Source organism: Micrasema longulum, unplaced genomic scaffold, assembly GCF_059751315.1.
Source record: "Micrasema longulum isolate JH-2025_06_02 unplaced genomic scaffold, ASM5975131v1 h1tg000357l, whole genome shotgun sequence".
NCBI lineage: Eukaryota > Metazoa > Arthropoda > Insecta > Trichoptera > Brachycentridae > Micrasema > Micrasema longulum.
The window spans coordinates 231,307-253,746 of record NW_028277559.1 but is presented as its reverse complement, the minus strand read 5'-3'; the positions used below and the strand labels follow the sequence as shown (position 1 = coordinate 253,746).

General features: G+C 30.8%; 1 protein-coding gene across 1 annotated transcript in view; it reads left to right on the top strand.

Moving 5' to 3' along the window:
* LOC148282229 (neurotrimin-like) overlaps positions 1-22,440 on the top strand; it is a 131,643-nt gene that overhangs the window by 35,127 nt on the left and 74,076 nt on the right. Inside the window, exon 2 of the mRNA XM_088225413.1 lies at positions 13,974-14,071. Coding sequence (XP_088081539.1) covers positions 13,974-14,071 — 98 coding nt within the window. The remainder of the gene's footprint in view (positions 1-13,973; positions 14,072-22,440) is intronic.

The window sequence follows — 22,440 nt, the reverse complement described above, 5'->3', positions numbered from 1 at the left end:
ACCAAAGGATGAATTAGGATTTCAGTATTAAAATTATCAAAGAAATAAGTTAACTAACCAGTTATCAATGTATAATAAAAAAATATGTTAATTCCGTAATGAAAGCATATCAATTCTAAAAAATATTGCGTTGCGCTTAACAATAAAAAAATATAGAAATCACATCACAAAATACTCGCTAATATTTATATGAGAAACAAATGCAAGGAAGGAAACTTTCTACCAATTGAAATGTCATTTTTTACACGCTTGTAACGTATCTATTTACGTGAATGGATATTATTTTGGTATTGTTGTTGAGGGTAGGAGCTTCTACCCCTGTTGGGAATTGACAGAAAACACGAGGTTGATGTTTAATGCGTGTATTGATTAAATGGCGAATAAATAATGAATTGAATTATGTCGCGCGAGTGTTACGGCGATGTATTGAACCGACTTGTTTGGACTGACTGGCGTTACCTCCCCCAGTCTCTTTATAGACCACGTACCTTTGTTCTTGATTCATGTCTCCATGGTAGAAATGAAGTTAAAGTACTGAAGGACGTTGCTCTTATATAGACGGTCGTTTTATAAGCAATACTTATAGTCGTGCACAATTTGTTGTATTGTTTTCAAAATAAAATGATAATTGGTTTCATCAGTCATTGCTCTATATTTCAAGTAGAATGATTGCACTTATATTTGTCATCGATCAATGGACTGTGATCCCCACATGTATTACGAAATAAATGTGAATTTGACAAACTTATGATTATTTCAAATAAATATTTATATTTATGAGATCGGGTTGTGGTCCTGTGGCTAATGTCTCGGACTCACGGACCAAAGGTCTGTGGTTCGAATTCCACTCTACCCCAACTCGATTCCCATTTTCTAATAGTGAGTTATTTACAACTCGTTGAAAATGGCCCTCAAAATTGAATATTTGGGTAAATCATAAGAACGCAAACATTTCTTTTTAAAATAAATATATATATATATATCAATTGCAGTCATAATGCAATGGCAGTGGAATATTAACAAAGTTACCAAAAAAATCAATAGAGCATAGGTAACAACGAATTTAACATTCCAAGGTAACAATAAAACATAACAGTAAAAAAAAAATATTTGATAACAATCTATAAATTATCGTTCACCTCGTGGTTTGTTGATCAACGCGTTTGCCTACCACGCAAGAGGTCTCCGGTTCAATTCTCCGGTTCAATTTATTTCAAGATTTTTAGATTGGCTCCTGCTACGCACGACTAATTATCTTACTTTTTTTTTAATAACAATGGTAAATGTAAGCAGCTGTCGGAGTACAATTAAAGGGCTGTATAAACTATTAGGTACTAAAAGGGAACGATAAAAATGATAAATTATCGACGGTAGAAACGACTAAAAAAGTGATTAATTTACTTAATATGGCAATTAATTTTATTTGCAAAGTTTAAAAATCAAATTGTCAAAAAAAGAATTTCAGTGTCACGTAAAATTAAATATAATAAACATTTTCTTACGCGTGGTAAAAATTGGAGCATTTAATTATAAGAGGAAGTTTTAAATAAACAAACTACTCTCAACGACTTCACAAATTCTTCAAAATCAACCAATGATACAGTGTTGTGATAGATTTCCTGTTACCGGGAAGCCAATTCACTAATCAGCAGAACACGCCAAAGAGAATTTGTGATATCACACTCGTAATCATTTAAAAACTACAAAAAACAAAACAGTACATAGCGCTGATAATACGATACATTAAAGTATATTTTTTGGCTTAGTTGGATAGTTTGTTAACTAATAAAAAATATAAAAAACTACTGAACATCCTTATGAAATTGTAAATAAAACAAATATTTTTCACAATAATTGAGTTTGTCCAAATTTTTGTAAACAAAAGAGTAGGTTTTACCCCCATTAAAATTAACAAAGTCATAAGCCCTGCAAATGCTTAGACTTTCATATTCCATTCTTTAATGTATTCTCCATCACTGCTGTAATTTTGTTTATATTTACTGTCAGTGAACAGACTTGGTCCTTTTAGAAAAAATAAAGTAAAATTACATTGAAATACTTTTAAATACACATTTAAAATCAAATTTGCCTTAAAATATTACTTGTTAAGTAAACGTTCACTTAAAAAGGCATTTTATGTAAATGTCCACCTATTTGAACAACTAAATGCCGTCTTTTTCATTAAATAAAACTGTCTGATTTTGATTTTTTGTGATAAAAATATTCCGGTAGGATATTTTTCGATACATTTGCAAGCCCTGTTTCCTAGTATTTCACGTAAAATAGGAACCCAATTACCACACCAGTGGGTCAAGCTTGAACCCCTTTATTTGATACTGAATTAACCTTTTCACAACGGCGTAAAATATTTTTAATGATTCGCAACGGGTAAAATAATCATATGAAATTGGTACTAACTGAAAACATTATCAATTATTAGAGTCACAACTTTTATGAATGCAACACGATAAATAATGTATTTGTAGTATTCTTAAATAAAACGCATTCTTCCACTTTCCATTTTGTCGTATCCCAACTTAACACAGGGCTCATGGCATCAAAAAATTAGGAATACGTTTTTTTTAAATAATAAATATCTCTTTATGAATGATTAATTAAAATTTAACTTATGACAGGACAAAAACATTAAAGAATGCTCTGTTTCCTCTGCGTTCTCATAAATAATTAAACATTTTTTTCTTCAGTCGTCTAAGAATAAGCTGTGGCTTTCAGGCACCCACACACAGAATTTATCTCTATATCTGAGCGGTTAAAAAATACATTTTTACGTGTGAGGAAAAACCAGAATCCCGGCCCGGTGGCTATTCTCCGGTAAAAGTATTAAGTGGAGATCGGTTCGGTCCGCCTTATAGTGTGGTGGTTGGTGCGTTCGCCAACCATACTTGAGTTCCCTTTAGCAATCCCCGGAAAGGTCGTCATGAAATATTGATTGAAATGGTGGTTCGACTCTGAAATATTTTGTGTTCCTGGACTTGCACCTGAAGCGTAGAGCTAATCACGTTTCATTCGTGTAACAGAGGAGCAGTAAACGATGTATTAAGTAAACTAATGTAGTGCCCTATGCACCATTGGGTGGGGTCAGGTATATGATGACGATAATAGAAAAATGATACGATTTGTAAATTGAAATCAAGATTGGATTACTTTCACATACATCCGGGACGTTCATTTATATAAAAAATCTATAATATAAAAAAGTATTATTTGTTTTGTTTTAATTATTTGTAATTTATTTTAGTTAGGTTTTTTTTTATTATTTATTAATTTTATAATATTTTATTTTATTATATAATTATTTTTTTTTCCATTGTTTTATTTTATTTGTGTTAAACGCCATGGCGGGTCGTCACATCTTTAAAACTCAAAGAATTCAGAGTACTGAATATTATTCAACAGTATATATTGAGAACGGTAGTGGTTACACACATAAAGAGAGACATTTACCCAAGCGTCAACCACAACCATAACACAAGATACTCTAATAGGGATCTGATACTAAGTGAAGGGGTCAACACTGTTCTGGCATCGAGACAACACTATAACGTAGGCAAAAAGGTCCATAACCTTTTGCCAGAATCGTGGAAAGACGGGAGTGTTGTCAAGTTACGGAAGGTGTTGACCTCGCTCTTTCATGACATTGGTCGTAGGGAGTCAGAAAAGTTGATGCATGCCACGGATTGGAGAACCTTACTGGATATCAAAAATAAAATATAAAAAATAAAGAATAATTTAAAAAATATATATTTATAGATGACAACCATGAAGTTTCGCATAAATAAATTGTCTATGTCTTTATGAATGTATGTATGTGTATGCGCATGGGTGTATGTACGTGTGTGTGTATGTACATGTGTATATATGTGTATATTTATATATACATGTGTGTATATATGTGTATGTCTGTATGTATATGAATCAAAATGTGTATCCGAATAAGTTTATATTTTGTTTGTCTGTGCTCTATATTAATTTGTTAAGTATTATAATATATTAAAATGTAATTGCCTAGCTTGGAACGGGGTATGTACCCTTGTTAGCAGGGCAAAGTGAATATGGAATTGTATTTTGATAAAGAGTGTGAATAAATAAATAAATATGCGCCGGTAAACTACAAAAGGCTTTTTTTAAATTTCGATACTGAACAGCAAAAGATATCACCAAATTCAGTGCCAAGTTCATTAGTCTCGAAATAGGCGAGTAACTACAACAATACTTATACCCGTATGCAGAGACAAACCTTAAGGTGAGGAAAGTACATTCTATTGTCGTCGCCTTTGGGTTATTCTCTGCATATAAAATTAGAATGTACTTTCCTCACCTTAAGTTTTGTCTCTGCATACGGGTATTGGTATCTGATTTGTTCATATAAAATGGCGCTGCCTGTGTTTGTCGTGTACGATTAGGAATATTAAATGTTTTGAGATTTATCAAATCAAAGACGTCCATTCAGCTATTTAAAATTTAATATAAAATCTAACTAGATAACGTTTTTAAACACATATGTGAGTTATAACTTATTTGTTAACAAGAAATCAATAACTCAAAATTTATAAGTCTTATATCTATTTTATACTGGTAAATCCTATAAAATGGACACCAAATCGCGGAATCGTACTCTAGATTACTTCGGAACAATGCAATAAAAAGCAATCTGAATAAATTAAGTGAACTGAAATCTTTTGCGGTAAGTAATATAATGTAAAAAACCGTCAAAAAAGTCAAAAGGCAGGGAAAAATTATTTATGAAGAAAAAAAACAATGTTCAAACAGAAGGTTATGAAATATGTGTAAAATAACTTATAAATGAAATATTTGTGCATTGTTCTTATTAAAACACACATAAGAATATGTTTATGCGTGAACTATTAAATTTGAAAATGAAATAATAAATTAATATTGTAAGATTTTGATAGCTGAAAGGGGATATTAGGAGTGGGTTAAAAGGTGCTGGCACTGATGCCTCTTTTCGGGTCCAAATTCCTCACTTGGTTCAAAGCCAGAAGCACCCTTTAATGATGTTAGACTTAAGTTACTTAGCTGCATGTAAAGACAACATTTTAAGTTAGTAATGAGAGCAATCAGTAGTAAAATTCTTATTAATTTGAAATATATTATGTTTTTATAAATATTTATATTAGAACGCCTGCAGTTATGTGTCGGAAATATAACAAGAATCCTGGATGAGTGTTTATGACTCGATGGCGGCTAAGGTAAAAATCGTGAAAAAGAAAATCATATGGAAAAACGTCCACCTCGTAGTGTAGTGGTTGGTGCATTTGCCTACCACGCTTGTGATCCCGAGTTTGATTTCTGGGAAGATTGACAGTAAACATCTGTTTTTAAAAGTGGTTTTCCACTGAAGTATTTATTATCCCTGGAATGGCACCTGAACGAATCAGCTTACCTTTCTGTAACACGTGATCAAAATACGATTCATTAGATTTAAAAAGGCAGTGCCCTACGCACAGCCTGGTTTTGATGAAGGTTCAATGATGATGATGAACCAAAAAGCATGTGATCGTTTTTCTTAACAATTAATTAATAAGACACATGAAGATTATTTTACTTTGGCTGGAATTCACGATTAAAGATAATCGAATGACAACGATAGAAATAAGAATAACGCCCTCTGTGGTGTAATGGTTAAGACCCTTGACTCACGTACGGAAGGTTCCGGGATCGATTTCCGGTGAGATGACTAAACTTTAATGTGATTTTTTTCAAGTCCATTTGTCTGTCTGTCTGCCCGGTAATTTACCATTGTAATTTTAGTTTTCGGCATGTTAGCGTCTGATGAAATCTTAGATGATCAAAATCGATATTGATATTTATTTATTTATTTATGTATTATTTAATAACTGTGGTGTTTTATACTCGAAGTTTGTTATAAAAAAACAAGCTGAAAATAATAAATATTTTCTGGGCGTTATGATACTTTTGAAAGATAAAATTTATATAAATACAGAAAGACAATTGTTAGATATTACACCATTCACAATTTATTGACATTTGCATCGACATTGGTCATAAAAACAATAAATTACACGCCTAAATATGTAATTGATAAAAATGTTTGGACAATTGTACGAATTACAAATAATCTTAAATGTATAAATACGGCAAAATAAAACAAGGATCATTGTTAAAATATCCGCTAAATAAAATTTCTCGGAATGAAATGAGAATTTGATGATTATTTTCACACTCAAAAACGATATTTTACTTTAAAATCTCTGAACAAATACCATGTTTTATAATTGTTTCAATTATTCTACTACTATGCCTAGGCATAATTTTATACTTGGTCTTTAAATAAGACCAGACATGTCTTTTACCAATATAATTATTATGGATAACGTATATAGCGCCATTTTTGCAAGTAATCTCTCAAGGGCGCTTTTCAAAGTGATTCATAAAAATATATTTTTTATTATGTATAACTTATGCAGCGCATCCAAAATCCCAATTACCCAAGGCTTTTGGAAAAAAAAACATAAAGGCCTACTGGGCTGATTATATGAGGCCCGATAAGCCGAATTAACTAGCATGAAATAGCAGACTCTTGTTATTTTAAATTACAGATTCTTCGCTGTTCAATGTTAATCGCTTACTAACCAAACTTTTTGAGTAGGTAGATATTGAATATATAATATCTGTAATTTTTTTGCGGCTTCGGTAGCATTATTCTGAGTAACAAATTCGATTTTATCGCATTTCGATTGCTCTTAACAAAAAAAACTATGAAGCCCAAATGGGTGATATTTCAAGGTGCTCAAAACCTTTACCAGCCGAGGCCGTAGGCTGATCAACTGAGGCGCATAGGGCCATAAAGCAAAGCCCGCTACAAGAATCCCAGTCTTGTAGTCCCAGTTTGTAAATGCCTAGACTTCCATTTTCCCTCTCAAAAATATTCTCCCTCTATTGCAACAAACTAAGATCTAAATAATTCCTCAGGAAGAAAATCCAGTTAGTTTGCAAACGTTTGAACAAACTCAAAACATTGTTAAATTTAAAGCAGCTGCGATAGATAAATAAGGATTAAACTATTTTTTGGGGCAATCATTAGATTCACTGGGACAAGATAGTCAAGACTATTAAAAGCGTACTTATATATATTTGCGCTTATTAAAAAAACATTATATAAACTCTTGTATTTACCCTTTAATACTTTGTAAAAGGATTCAGACAAAAAAAAATCCATTCAATTTTGTTCTTATATTTTTGAATTTTTTAAAATTTTCGTGGTTATACATTCAATTTTATAATTAAGGTATTTATCCACAATATTTTGTGTTTGTCTAAATTTTTGTAGACAAGGACTGGATTCAACGTCCGGGGAGTTGTTTATATTAACATATTACAAGAGATGAAGAACCTTTAAAATAAGGTAATAAAGAAGTCTAGGCATCTACAAAGCTTATGACCTGTCAATGGCTGGCCGTATAAATAAAGGTTTCAGCATTTTAACTTCACAAACATCAACAGATGAAAGAAATAAAGGAAATATGGATGTTCAAATATGGTCAGAATGGTGAATGTTACACAGTGTGTAAAGTGACCACTTAAACCAGCCATCAACAGGTCATAAACCCTGCAGATGCATATATTTCCATATTACCTCATCTTAAAGGTTCTTCATATCTGCTGTAATATGTTAATTAAGGTATTTGTCTCGAAGATGTCGTGAAAACAATAAAACTGGTGACTGATTATTCCAAATTTATAGATGTAAGTATAACTGGACTTATATTTCTAATAAAGAAGTCATGTGTACAGTATGTTTTTTTCTAACGTTTATTAAAAATTCAGTGCGTACATTACATGCATAAGAATTATACAAAACTTCAATAATGAGTTTTTATTGCGTACGTGTACCTAAAGTTCTATTATATTAAATTTTTACGGTAATAAAGACACTGCACTGGCTAACATTTGTTTCATTATTACGTCAGCAAGATTTTTTAGATGCACGATAAAAAAAACTATATATTATGGTAATCTTCCTTTTCAGTACGCGAATTGAAGAAAAACATTTTTATACGCTAATAACAATTCCCAAAAGAAAAACTCGAATGAAAAACGTATGAAAAGGTCTCAACGCAACACAACAATTCCCACTAACTGCCGTTAAAAATTGCTTTGGCTAAATAAACGCCATAATGTCTCAAAAAATGCGAGTAAAAATTGCTCAAACTCCTGAAAAGGGACCAAAAAGATAAATATTATTACGACCGCGACCCTTCTTAGGGTCGGTTGTCTTAGTTTGCCTTTTAAAAGGAGCCTTTTTTAAATAAGGAGTGTTAAAATTGCATGAAAAATAATAAAAAGCCATACTGATCTGCATAAAACTACCCTCTGGTGTTCTCCTAAGGGGTCTTTTAACAAGGGTTGTCTAGTTGGTACTTCTCTTCTTGAAAGCAACGAAAAGCGAAATTGCCTCCTCATTTGTGCATTTTATAAAAAAAAATTAACATTCCTTTCACTGTTTTCATTTGAAAGATGTATAAAATGACAAAAAATATAATTTTATGACAAAATTTGATTAGCTAACGTTTGATTAAGTTATTTATTATGCCATTTTACTACAAAACAGATTATTCATTTATTGTATATACCAATATTTCAATTGTGAAGCTTTAATTAAAATATTATGTATTCAGTGCTTAAATATGAGCAATAGTTTTATAAATTATGTTCATTGTCGTGAAACTAATGTTTTAAATGAATAATCAAAATTACACTTAAAATTAATAAATAAAACCTGGTCAAAAGTATTATGTAGACAAACATAAAAAGGCACCAAAACTATTTTTTTTCTATGTTTTGAATTTACATTAAATAGGGAAGACGATTTTTAAATTGTAATAATTTACGGTCTAAAAATTTGTTTGTATTGCCTAACATAATAAACTTGTTAATTTAGAAGTCAACATTCCATACATTCCATACCAAAATTTTGATGTCAAAAATTTAAACCAATGTAGATTATAATAAAATGGATTTTTGTGGAAACAAATGTTTTTTCGTATCAAACTTCTCGGTAAATATTAACCAATTTTACTATAACCATTGAATGCTTTTGCCTAAAAGGGCAATTCGAAGACTAGTTATTAGTTTAAAACATTGCTAAATTTTAAATTCTGAGCACAATTTACTGTTAAAGAAGCCTGCATGGCGATGGTCATGGAAAGTTAACAGATTTATCTTCAATTGTCCAAAAAGCAAAATTGAATTTCCTGTAAGAAAATATATTTTTTTTTATGACCTTTTGTGTTCAATTATAGGTTACCGATAAAAACGCTTAAAAATTATTCAAATATTTACAAACTCATTTAAAAAATTAGATTTTACTGTGCGGACAATTTAAGGTTATTCTAATTAATAATTGGTCTAAAATTATTAATTGTGTCTGTCACGTACATGCCCGTCTCACACATTTCGTGCCAATTCATTTGGTTCGGTAAAATTATGGTGGGTGGATACTTACTTATTTTTTCTTTTTGGTTTTATTTATTTTTAGTTTCAACTCGCGGGTGAAATTTTTGCTAAAAAATCGATAAGAGATTTGTGGGCCTCATGGTATACTGTTTGGTGTGTTTACCTACCTTTTGATGAATGAAATAATTCGTAATAAATCCATCCAATATTACTTCATTATTCCATAATATATGAACGTTCGATTAAATTGGTGGACAGGAGTTCTTGCTCTATTTTGTAAATAAATTGGATTCATATTAATCGGGTTGTGGTCCTGTGGCTAGTGTCTCAGACTCACGGACGAAAGGTCCGTGGTTCGAATCCTACTCTACCTCAACTTGGTTTCCATTTACTAATGGTGAGTTATTTACAACTCGTTGAAAATGGCCCTCAAAATTAAATATTTGGGTGTATCATAAGAACGCAAATATTTCTTTTTTTTAAAAATTTATTTTTTTACAATTAGACTTTTAAAGCTTGGGTTGAAGTGATCCGAAACTATAGGAATACTCATGCGTCCTAAAATGGTGTATTTTTTAGTTATTCATTCATTTTTAACACCATTTTAAGTTGTCAAATTTATTTAGAAGTATTTTGGGGTCGAATAAATGGTAGCAAAAAATCTTTGGAAAAAACATAAGTATTAAAAAATCTGTAAAATTTTGATGGAATTCGGTAGATAGGTTAATTCACCTAAAATTGGTTAATCTCTAGAAAATCGGGTTGACGGTTCTTTTGAGAAAAGTCATATTTAATTTTTGTGTTCTCACTAGGAATCGAACCTGGAACGATCCGTGCGAGAGTAAATCGTTTCAACCGCTACATTACGTAAGCCGCCGAGATAATATGTTATAACTGAGTGGTTTGGTAGCGTTATTTTGCGTGACAGATTATTCTTTTTTTTTTTTTTTTTTAAATAAATATCTGTGTTTTTATAATTTACCAAAATAATTAAACAAAATAATAAATAAAAAAAACAAATTAAAATAAATAGAAAATAGATAATGGGAACCAAGTTGTGGTAGAGCGGGTTCGAAGCTCGGACTTTTGATCCGTGGGTCCACGACACTAGGGTTGTTATTATATTTAGATAGCTCTTAACAGCAAAAAATAAATTGTGAGCCTCAAAGGAATGAAATTTCACAGTGTTCGAGATTCTAATTAATTAACTAAGGCCCGAAAGACCAATAAAGCGTGGCCGAAGGGCCAAATTTCCCAGCATGGAACAGGCGACTGTTGCCTGCTAATTCTTACTACTGTTAGTAAATATCAGTATAAAACCACTTACTGACTTTTTATGTGTACGGGTTTCGAGACGTACCCGTCTCTTCATCATGATAGTCACTACACCAAGATGCAAATACTAAAATACTCTTTCACCTTTACAATCACCGTAGTATACACAGTATTTACAAAAAATAAAATATCTTTTCAATAAATTCCACTTATTGTTTTAAAAATATCTTTTAACTTTCAATCTTCTTACCCCTCCCACCCATTCTTTAACATAACGCTAAACATTTTTAACCTTATTTTAGAGCATATTCGAACACGGTCGTGATTAGATCCCACTAAAGCTCTGCATGATGTATTTTTTCGTAAATACTATGTTAACTAAGGCGACGGTAAATATGAAAGTATATTTAAGTATTTAAATGTTGGTGTTTTTAGTAAAAACCAATAGACATATAAAACGGTTAGTCGTTATATAAAAATATTTAATATCTTTAGTTGAAATATATGACCATAAAGTTTATATGTTCAATATTTAAAAAACAATAAGAAAACTTTCTTAACAAAAAAAATAAAAATGTTGTATTACGCTTTAATTCAATCTTCAATCACATATGGTATAATAAAATGAATAGGAGTCTTGGACGTGCATAGTCGCTCAATGGAAATTTCACAGAAAAGTATTATTAAGATCATGTACAAAAAACAAAAACTATTTCCCAGTAATGCACTATATGTAGAGAGTGGACTCCTTCATTTTAGAAAATTATGTCAGTGCCTGAAATATGTTTACCTAAATAGGGAATTATTTAGTAATAATCTAAATCGGATTAGCAGTAGATCCGATAGTGTACTGTCAATTCCAGGATTCAGAACTAAGTTCGCACAGAGGCACTCCTTACATGTTGGTCCAAGATCTATCAATCGTCCACCTAAATAATTACAAAACATTTCAATAATACCATTTAAAGTAGGTTTGAGGTCATGGATAAGCATGGAAGGAATAGATAGACACATTTTTTTTAAAAAAATAAGTAAAATTTATAACAAAATACCTACTGCAAATAAATCCTGTCTTTTGTTCTATCAGCAAACGTTAATTTTGTTTATTTTTTTCCTTTCTTCACGGTTATGTCATACTATATTTTTATGCTATAAACTTTTAAATCATTAAAAAAGAATGGCCCACGCTTAGACGCTGAAGTCTTTGTGGGTATTTTTTCCAAATTTTGTTAATAAATTTTAATTTAATTAACATAACTTTAAAATGTATTATTTAAAGTGTATTTTTGTTATCAAAATTTTATGTAAATATAAAAAAAAAAAACATTCCATTTCAATACGGGTCCTGCTTTGGCAAATCACTAGATGTTCAATGATCGACAAGCAAAACTAAATGGATAATTTAATTATGAATAGAAACACTTTGATTTTAATTACTGATATTTAGTGTTTAAAAACAAGTCTTTCTATTTTTATTACATAATGAGCAATAATAAAGTTAGTGCTTCAAACATAAAACCCAAAGAATGAAGTTTAATATTAGTACTTTGTACCAAAATTATTACAAAAGGTTTAAAAAAATTCACGGAAATATTTTTTTCTCTGTCATAATTGAAAAATATCATGGTTTTCAACTGCTACCCATTAGTCTATTAACTTTATATAATCGCATAAGGTGAGAACTTATAAAACTCTTAAAGTAAGTACGTTAACTGACCCTGCAGACTCAAAACTTAGTTTAAAACTTCTTTAGTATTACTTAAATGGTATGGTTCACTGCAAAAGGGCTATAAACATGTTTTACATATTTATATCAAAATACGTACAATGTAGAAAACTATTTTAATTTACACTATTAAAAAAGGGGTAGTGTATGAAAATATTGCTGTATAGCATAAAAGTACGTTTATGTATAAAAAAATTAAAAAAGAGTTATGCATTAAAAAAAAAAGAATCGAATAAAGGTCTTGATATTAAAGAAACAAAGTCAAATTACTGGAAGATTTTTCAAAACAAAAAACTATTCTCAGTTAATTTATTATTGACAACATAAAATAAAAATATTTGCATGAAAATGGGATATTAAAATTTTGGTATATAAAAATTTTAGCATATTAAAATTTTGGGATACCGAATATTTTTTTTAAAACATTGATAAATTTCGAACAGCCTTTCAAGTTTAACAAAAACATTACCTCGTGCACACAAAATAACATATTATTGCCATTAGAAAAAATTAAACCAAAAAAAATATATATACCGAAGACTAGGAATTTGCAGGGTTTACGGGATTTGCAGTTTATAATTTGGTTTGAGTGATGCTGTGCACACCGTATAAAATATACAATTCGCTTATGCTTTGTCAGAGGACTGCATGATTTTCAAAAAAAAATAAATTAAAAACTCCAATATTACGAGACCTGGTGGTTGTTTGTGAACACCATAATATGCATCAAGGCCGTAGTCTGGTAAAACGCACGAAAAATGGGGAAACCACACGATTTTGCCATTTTAAAAAGAAGGTGTTTTTTTAATCACGCAAAAATAAAAAAAATGCAAATCATAAATAATATAAAAACAATAATTTTCAACGGTATTTCTATTTAAAAATATACTTAAAAGTTTTATGTAACTAAAATATAATAACTTTTAGGCCAGCAGATTACGCCATTTCAAATTTTGACTTAACTTAGGTATCTGAAAAATTCTCATAAATTCTCATAAAAAAATTATTCATCTGAAATTATTGTCATTAATTTGAAGATAATACATTGAATATGAAAATGGTTACAACAAAATCTTAATTTTTTGTTTCTGAAAAGAATTACAAGCATTTAAAATCAGATACATTTTTGACATTTTCTTTTATTTCTACGTAAAATTATGCCTTTGGTAGTACTTTAAAAAAAATATATTTATTAAAATATTCTAGTTGAATTTTTTTTTTTAAAGAAGATAATTCTGGTTGTAATATTTAATTTCTAACAATATCTTGTTTTTATTACCTTCCTACCTTCCCTTATCGGTACCGGTAAGGTTGGAGAAGCGTATTATTGGTATGATGATAAAGTCTTTTTTTTTCATTTTGCACAGATCTTTCTGCGTCAAACATTTTTGTACTAACCCCTAAAATTACACACCAACAAATACAGATCCCTTATATTAGTTAATCCCGAGTGCCTTCTGGTCCAAGGGGAATAAGTCAATATATTATCATTAGTGTTGTTGTCTATTTACAGCGGATCCAAAGTTCAGCGTGCCGATAGTAAACGTGACTGCAACAGTGGGGAGAGAGGCAATACTGGCCTGCATTGTTCAAGATCTCTCCACGTACAAGGTAATTTCATTCTTTTTGTAAAGTCCCTATTTCAGAATCTTGTTGGTGTCGGCATTTTCCATTTTAGCACTGATGAATTGAATCCAACTTATCCGTAGTAGGTTTAGAGTTTTTTTAACATTATTTTAGTTAACGAGAGAAGCAAATAACCTCTTTGTTTAATTTTATTTTGTATATTTTTTTTTATTTGGGAAATCAACAGTTCTATATACGTTTTTAAAGTAAACAAACAGATATAGTGTATAAACTCAGAACAAATAACAGATTTCCACAAAGTATACAAAGTTAGTAAAAAAAAAATTATTACATATTGAATAAATACATATAAGTTTATACATATAAAAATGTTATTTTCATGTACTCGTAAATATTTTTCAATAATCAAAGATTTTATTTTATTTTTAAGAACAGTAAATTATTGTAAATTGGGCGGGATTCGGACAAGGATGCTTGAAGAGAGGATAAGGAGGGGAAGGGAGATGTACAAATTTATTATTATAATTTCTACTATGTAACGTAATGCATTTTTAGTGTAATCTATATCTTTAAATTTTGAATTTTACACAAGCATTTTTAACAAACGATGTTTTACTCATTGGTACATAAAATAGGTGGTACCATCTACAAATTCTGGCTGCCACATGTATTGTTATTAAACTAAGTAGTTATGTACAGTCAACTATTCCTGTCATAATTTTGTGAAGCAGTAGTTGGTTCGCACACACTCTGCGGTATTGTAGAGAAGTGATTCCATAGTAAGTGGAAGCAGTGAAAGTTGATACATAAGAAATACCGGTCATTATAAATATAAGATTCATAAGATTTAAAATAAAACTAAGTAAGTACATACTAATAAAACGCCTTAAAAGTTAAAATAAAAAAATAAAAAAAAGACTGGATGAAGCTTTCTTAATACTCAATTTAGCTTATTACACGATGTTTCATTCCTATTCCTAGTCAATTAATACTACTCAACTCCTCCTTTTTTTAACTCTTGTGTGGCTGTGATGTCACACTAGTCGACATAGGACACAAGACTTGATATATCTCTAGTATTTTTTTGATGATAAACTCGTATTTTTTAAATCTTCAAACGGAAGTTTTCACGACAGATTAAAAATTGAATTTTGTAAAACTATGCTGGATGTTAATCCAAAAATTATTTATCCTTGCTACGCGAAGAATAAATGTCCGCTAATTCAGCAACATATTACTATATAATAAGAGAGAGCACGAGTATAGAACTCATAATAAAGAAGACAGAGACGCTGTTCTATGGTGGGTGTTGTGTAAAACAGATTCAGTCTTCAGTCGGTTGATGACAGTGATGGGGACCGCACGCGCCATGTATGCGTGGCGTAATTATGATTTTAAATTTATTTTTCCATAACACGGCTTGAGTATTTGTTTGTTTGTATAAATTATGGAAAAATAATTATTTAACATTATGCCTCCATGTTTTTTTTCTCAAATGTCTGAACTTTTGAATATTCCGTCTTTTACTAGTGGTAACATGACGTAATATCGTCGCGCGCAAAGGGATTATTTACTTTTTTAAGAGTTAAACCATTGCTCACACGAAATTATATATACGCCAAGAACTGCATCTCAGTAATGAATTATAAGCAACTAGATTTATTCAAAGTTAAGTTAATGTTCTCCAGAGTTCTCTTTAGTGTGCGATAAAGCTCTCACTATCCGACAGTTGCCTCTCTGGAAACATGATCCGGATAACTTTTTGGGTAACATAACAAGTTTTAGCACTAAACTCTAATCCGTGAACTGTGTTTACAGTGTGAACACCTCACTTTGTATAGTTTAGTATCGACGTTGACAAGTACAGATTGATGAGCGGATAACAAACCGAGTAATTAATCACAGGTTAGGGGAATTAATTTCGCCGATATTTTAAAAAAAGTACTCGTTCAGTTGAATTGAAACATTCAGCCTTGAGATAAATTTAAAACGCATACCGCACCCCCAAAAGTATTTGTACCATACACTGGCATGACCAAATCGACCATTTTGGTTTTTTAACATTTAAAAGTACAATTGAAGCATCATAATATTACCTAACAAAACTATTTTTAAGAATTTAATGTTTCGAAAGTAGGTATAAACCGTATCTCAAACAAAAAAATAAATATCTTACCAAGCTCTCTATCCTATATCTTCTTCGTTATTAAAACGCGTAATAAAGACAGGCGCTGCGCCGTGGCGTAGTTGGTTAGACGGCTAACTGTGAAACTGGCGTCGCGAGTTCGATTCCCGCCAGTTGCAAGAGAAAAATCCAAGGAAGATTTTTTTCTCAATTGGTCTGGGTGTTGTGATGTATGTTTCATTACCTCCTTCCATATATCCTGTATCCTGTAACTTTTTTTTCATACGCACCCACACACACGCACCCTCCCTCATTCATATATACACGCGCATACACACATGAATACAAACTTCGCACACGTCATATTATTATTTAAACTCTTTTCATGCAAATTTTCTATTATTAGATCAACGTTTTGTAGCATCAATTCACGGACAGTGTATACTTGTAATGCCGTATTAAACAGACTTCATGAACTCGGCAATAGTTATTCCCACGTATCTGATATATTAAGTGTAGGGTATTGTTTCTATAGAACAAACCTTTTGAACTTTTTCAAAGATGGTGAATAGTAATTATATTTATTTATTCATGCATTTCATAATATATATCCAGTTTTTTGTTCACTTTGCCCAGCTGTAAAACAGTATTTATAATTTTCTTGTTGTATTAATGTAGAATGTTTTATTATTTAATTTTGTTATTTACATTTATTCTTGAATTATTTAAACTTTCTACTGAATGTTCTGTATAATTTTAAGGTTATTTTTTTTTATATGAATCTTGTACAAATTTTAGGTTTATTTTTTTTTATAAATCTTGGGTATAAGGAATGTTATGTTTTTTTAAAAGAAATATTAAGCTTAATATGTTAGTATTATAAATTTCGTAAAAGGCAAATTTGCCGTTTATGTTAATAAAATAAAATAAAAAATAAAAAACAGTGGATTTTTAAATTGGCTCTAGTATTGTTATATTTGATGGTATTAGAAGCAAAATTAGAAATCTCCATTGAAAGAGTTACTAAAATATTTGCAAAAAAATTAAAAAAAGTATTGTAAGATTTCTAACTATGCTTCACTAACTCAATGGAGAATGCTAAGTTTGCGGTGTCAAGTAGTACATTGCAGTCTGTTTTTGAAAGAATTAGAGACGGTTTTGAATATCGCTATTATTTTACTACTATTTAATTACTTATTTTCCGTTTTCGATGGAGATTTCCATTTTGCTTCTAATTCTCTCATATTTCTATTTATTATTATGTAATACCTGTAAAAATCCCAATAAATTAAAATGTAAGATAAGATATGTACCATCATCATCATCATTTGCTTTTCGTACCTTATGGTGCATAAAGCACTGCTTTGTAACATTAATTGCCGCGTATCTTGATATTTTTTGTTACATGAAGGTAGAATGGAGTCAATGTTAAAAATCTCAAGTCTACAAAAACGTAGAAATAACATTGACTCCATATTTAAGTTTAATTTGGTGAATGGCTTAATTGATGTACCAACGTTACTGAAACAAGTGGCATTCAATGTTCCGATCCGCCGGTTGCGAAATAATAATGTGCTGTTCCTCGATCAACACAGCACAAACTATGGCTTGCATGAACCAATGTCCCGATTGTGTCGTTTTGTAAAATCGAGACAGGATCTGGACTTTTTTGGTGTTAGTCCTTATAGATTTCAAAATTCACTAAGATAGACCGGATCTTGTCTTGAGTTAGTAATATTTTTTTTTTGTCCTAGCTTTAATTTTATTTGATTGTATTTTCTTATTTTAGTGCCTGTATTTATTATAAAAAAATGTATTTACCATTGTTAGAATGGACTGCATAAATTCGTCAAACAAAAAAATAAATAGATCGATCAGTCTTGTGCTTTAGGTGCCAAACCAGGGGCTATGAAATATTGTAGTGCAAAAATACCTTGTTTGTTAAACATTTCATGTCAATCATGTCGGGAATCGAATCCGAGACCTGTCGCGCGGTAGGCAAACGCGCTGATCATTATACTAAGAGGCCGACTACACTGTAAAATGATTAAGTTGTATCCTAAATAACATAATCTGCCTTTTATTATTTTGGATAACTAATTAATAAAGGACCTAGATTCTATTATAAATATTTGAGCTTAGGAGTATTACAGAAAAAAATAAATTATAGATGATTTTTTATTGTTTATTTATTTATTTATAATTCATTTGCACCGTTTATTTACGTTTATTCTTATTAAAGTTTTCCTTCACCAAATATATTTAACTATGGTGAAATAGTTTAGCATTGCAGTTTGGTAATTCGAATTTATTTAGAAACCTTAAAAAAGAGCTCATAAGCCATAATTACCTAGAAATTGTCCATATACGTGTAATTTCTTCAAACTGAACGGTTTGGGTAGGTAGAAAGTAATTTTCTTAAGGCAATATGCTCGCTTTTATATGTATGTTAATTGTATATACATATATGTAAAGCGTTAAATAAATAAATAAATTAGCTACGAGGGTAACTGATTTTTTTTACACAAATATTATCTACGTTAGGGATTAGAAATAGTCTAAAAGGTGTCTGTGTTTGTATTTATAAAGCACTTTAAACAATTTGTAAATTTACCAGATGGGAATAATAGACGTTAAATAAATAATTATATTGTGGTTTTCAATTAAACAAATGGAAATATTTTTCATGAAGCCATGAACGCTTTCTTCGTAAGTCTCATCCGCTTTATGCGCCCCTATTTATCAAATTAATACACAATTAGGAGAATACTTAAACTTCACTTAATGGCAGTTTGATTAGGTTCTTGGGAACGATAATGTTTATTATGAAGGCTTTTTAATTGGTATAAAGCCGAGGGTAAAATGTGAAAGCCTTCAAACAAATAGCAGAGACAAAAAAACAGGGTGTACTTACATAGGCGTATTTTGGAATGATTCATCGAAAACAGTAAATAAAACGAACGACATATTTAACCCTGGACACACGTTAAGGTTTAGGACCTCGTTTTTAAAACGTCAGATGTACAAAATTTTCCAAAATAGTATTATTGGATTTTAATATTCTCTGTATTTGAGCCCATAAAACCGTTCATTGTAAATTCTACAAAAATCACATGTACCTTGAATTCACTGCTATAAATGCGGTGTTTTTATAAAACAATAATGGTCCATATCGATTTATTTGACAACAGAAAATATCCTTTCAAGCATTCATCATCAAACGCTCGAAAGCCCCGGGTGCGCCTTGTCTGAAACCAGGAGTCTCCTTCACTTTTGCTGGTCTGCTGTCGTATCTGCATTGATGCAGACCATCCATAGCATTTTGAGCCTTCCTTGTATTCGTCGCCTTTGTGGCACAGAGAGAGTAAGGCGTTTTACGGGGTTTTTTCCATCCATTCTAATTACATGGTCATCCCACCTCAAGCGCCCCCGCTTGATGGAGTTGATTACATCGGACGCTCCGTAGATTTAATTTAGCTCCCTATTGTACCAACTACGCCAATAAATGGTTTTCTTTCACAAGGCCATAGACATCTCTGAGGAGTTTTTTTTCGAAAGCTGCAATAGTTACCTCAGTATTATTTGTCATAACACAGGTTTCGGAAACACATGTCAGGATTGGTTGAATGAAAGTTTGGACCGTAATTGTTTCTGAATCGCGTAGTGGCAACGGTTGGTAGCCATTATTCTCCTCCTAATTCCTGCATGTGTATTGTTGTCTCTAGTGACTGTGAAACCTAGGTATGTAAACATTCAACTATTCATACTTATTTCTAAATAGCTTGCACTTAAAACCACAAAGGTCCAAATGTCTAAAAATGGCTCACACTCACATTTCATTTAATATTGAAATAAACATATTATAGTTATCAAATTTTCAAGTTATTAAGTTTAAAAAGTTCTATTTAGGGCATCTATGATTTTATTTTATAAGGCGAAATAAAAGCCATAGTAAAACTATGGCATAAACCAGACCATGAATGATAATAATAGTGAACTGCGGCATAAATCAACCTATCAAAATCTTAAAATAAAAACAACTTACCGTTTTAAAAATACGAAACCTATTAAGGTTATCCTTATCAAACACGGGTGGTACTCTGAATATTCTCTGTCCCCTAGAAATTGGTTAATTTGAGGATACTTATTTTTTACATGCGACTACACTTTGCTGCATATAATCGCCACACTGATGATTAAACAACAAATGAACGATGTTCGATGTTTGCATAACGTAAAAAAACTAAAACGGATTGGTCAATCCAACCCTCATAATAATAATTCGCTCCCGCTTAAATAAAAGCCCTTTAGCTCTGTTGCAAAAATAAACGCGTTCCAAATTTTTGGTTCGGTTTTAAGTTTTAAAACAAGCGTGTAACGGACGGTTTCGGTTTGAGCTTGTAATTCTCAACCCGAGTACATACGCCCCATTGTATTGCTATAAACTGAAGCTAACTTCGTAGTTGATAATGTAGGTTTGTCCGTATGGGCGACTTGCCCGTGGCGTATTATCATTATAAGAGATTTAAAAAAAATCTAGTTAGGACTTTTACAATCAACAAATTAGTCATTTTTGTTTTTTTTTTCATTCTTTGTTAACCTACGTATTGTATATTATTGTCGTAGTTGGTTTTTAACGACCAACTGTAAAACTTATATTATATAATTTATGAAAGATGGTGGAGTTCTTTAATTGAGGATATCTATTCAAAATTATACCAATGCTTACTTACAAATTGTATGTATTTTGTATATCTTTGTTAAACTTTCAAATAAAATAAAATTAAAAAAAGCAATTTTTTTTTAAATAAACGAAAAAAAACCATAAACTGCGTTACTTATTAATTTTTTTTTGAAAAGGGATTCAAAAAGTTATACTTTCTACTGGAACACTACCCAAAGTATATTTTTTTATTATTTATGTTTTCAAAAACTTTCGTCATATTTTAAATAATTATTATTTCTAATATACAAACCGGAGGAAAACTTAAAGCAATTGACCATAAATACAATCATATTCTTAAAAAAAAAAATAACCAAAATATGTCGATACTTTTGAAAAGAAACGACAATGATTTCAATGATTTGGAAAATGAAAACCATGGAAAAAGTTTAACGTTTATAATTAAATGTTCTAAAATCACACTGAAAATAGGTAGACTCATTTTGAATACGCCCGGATATTAAGAAGATTGTCAGTTTGACGCATTTCATTTTGAGGTGAAGGTAAAAAGAATACAATTCTATACGATCGAGATAGGTACTTTTCAAATCTCATTATCTAAATTAAAATTAATTTATCGTCATCATTATTTCTCTGAGAGCGATTGGTGTGCCAACCCAGTGGTGAAAAGGGCACTGCATTGGCACACCAATCGCATTAGATATTTCTTTTACTTTATTTTTTTTTGTTTTTTAGAAAATAAGTATTTGCATTTGTATAGTTTACCAAAATATTTCAATTTTTGGGGCAGTTTTCAACGATTTGGAAACAAAATAAACATGGGAATCAATTTGGGGTAGAGTGGGGTTCGAACGGACTTTTGATCCGTGAGTTCGCGACCCTTATCACGGGACCGCGACCCGCTTGATCAGTCCTACGCTGCAGTTCAGTGAAATATTCCAACCACCATTTAAACAAATATTTTAGATCAACCCTGCCCGGAGTCGAACCCGAGACCTAAAGGATGGTAGGCTATTGTGCCGATCATTAAACTACGAGGCCGAATTGAACGTGGTTATGCAGAATGCAGCCAGTCCGCAATTTTCTAAAAATTAGATATTCGTTTTATCGGATGCAGTAAGATTATCTATAAGAAATATATCTATGTCCTGCTAAAAACAGCAAGGCTGCTTCATACAAAAAACTGTAATAATCACCTTCTGAATACACCTTTTATCACAAAATCGACATTTCTCAATTTGCAGAAAATACCCAACACACTAGATAAATCTTACGGTATAATTACTGATGTGAAGATTAATACCTCCAGGAATCTAGTTCTCTTTAATAAATTTAAATGGATAAATACAAAAATATTTTTATTTTATAAATTCATTAACTTAGAAACAACCGTAATCAAATAATGTTTTTTTAATACAGAATGTCATCTCATACATTCAAAGTTTTAATGAGGTATCATTCAATATAAGATCTGGCTGTTTTCTGCAAAATTAATATTTTGGGTTTAGTTGTCAGCCAGACTTAAAAAATTCACCAAAGTCTCTTTAAACACATAATTAAATCATTTAAAAAGTTACCATAATA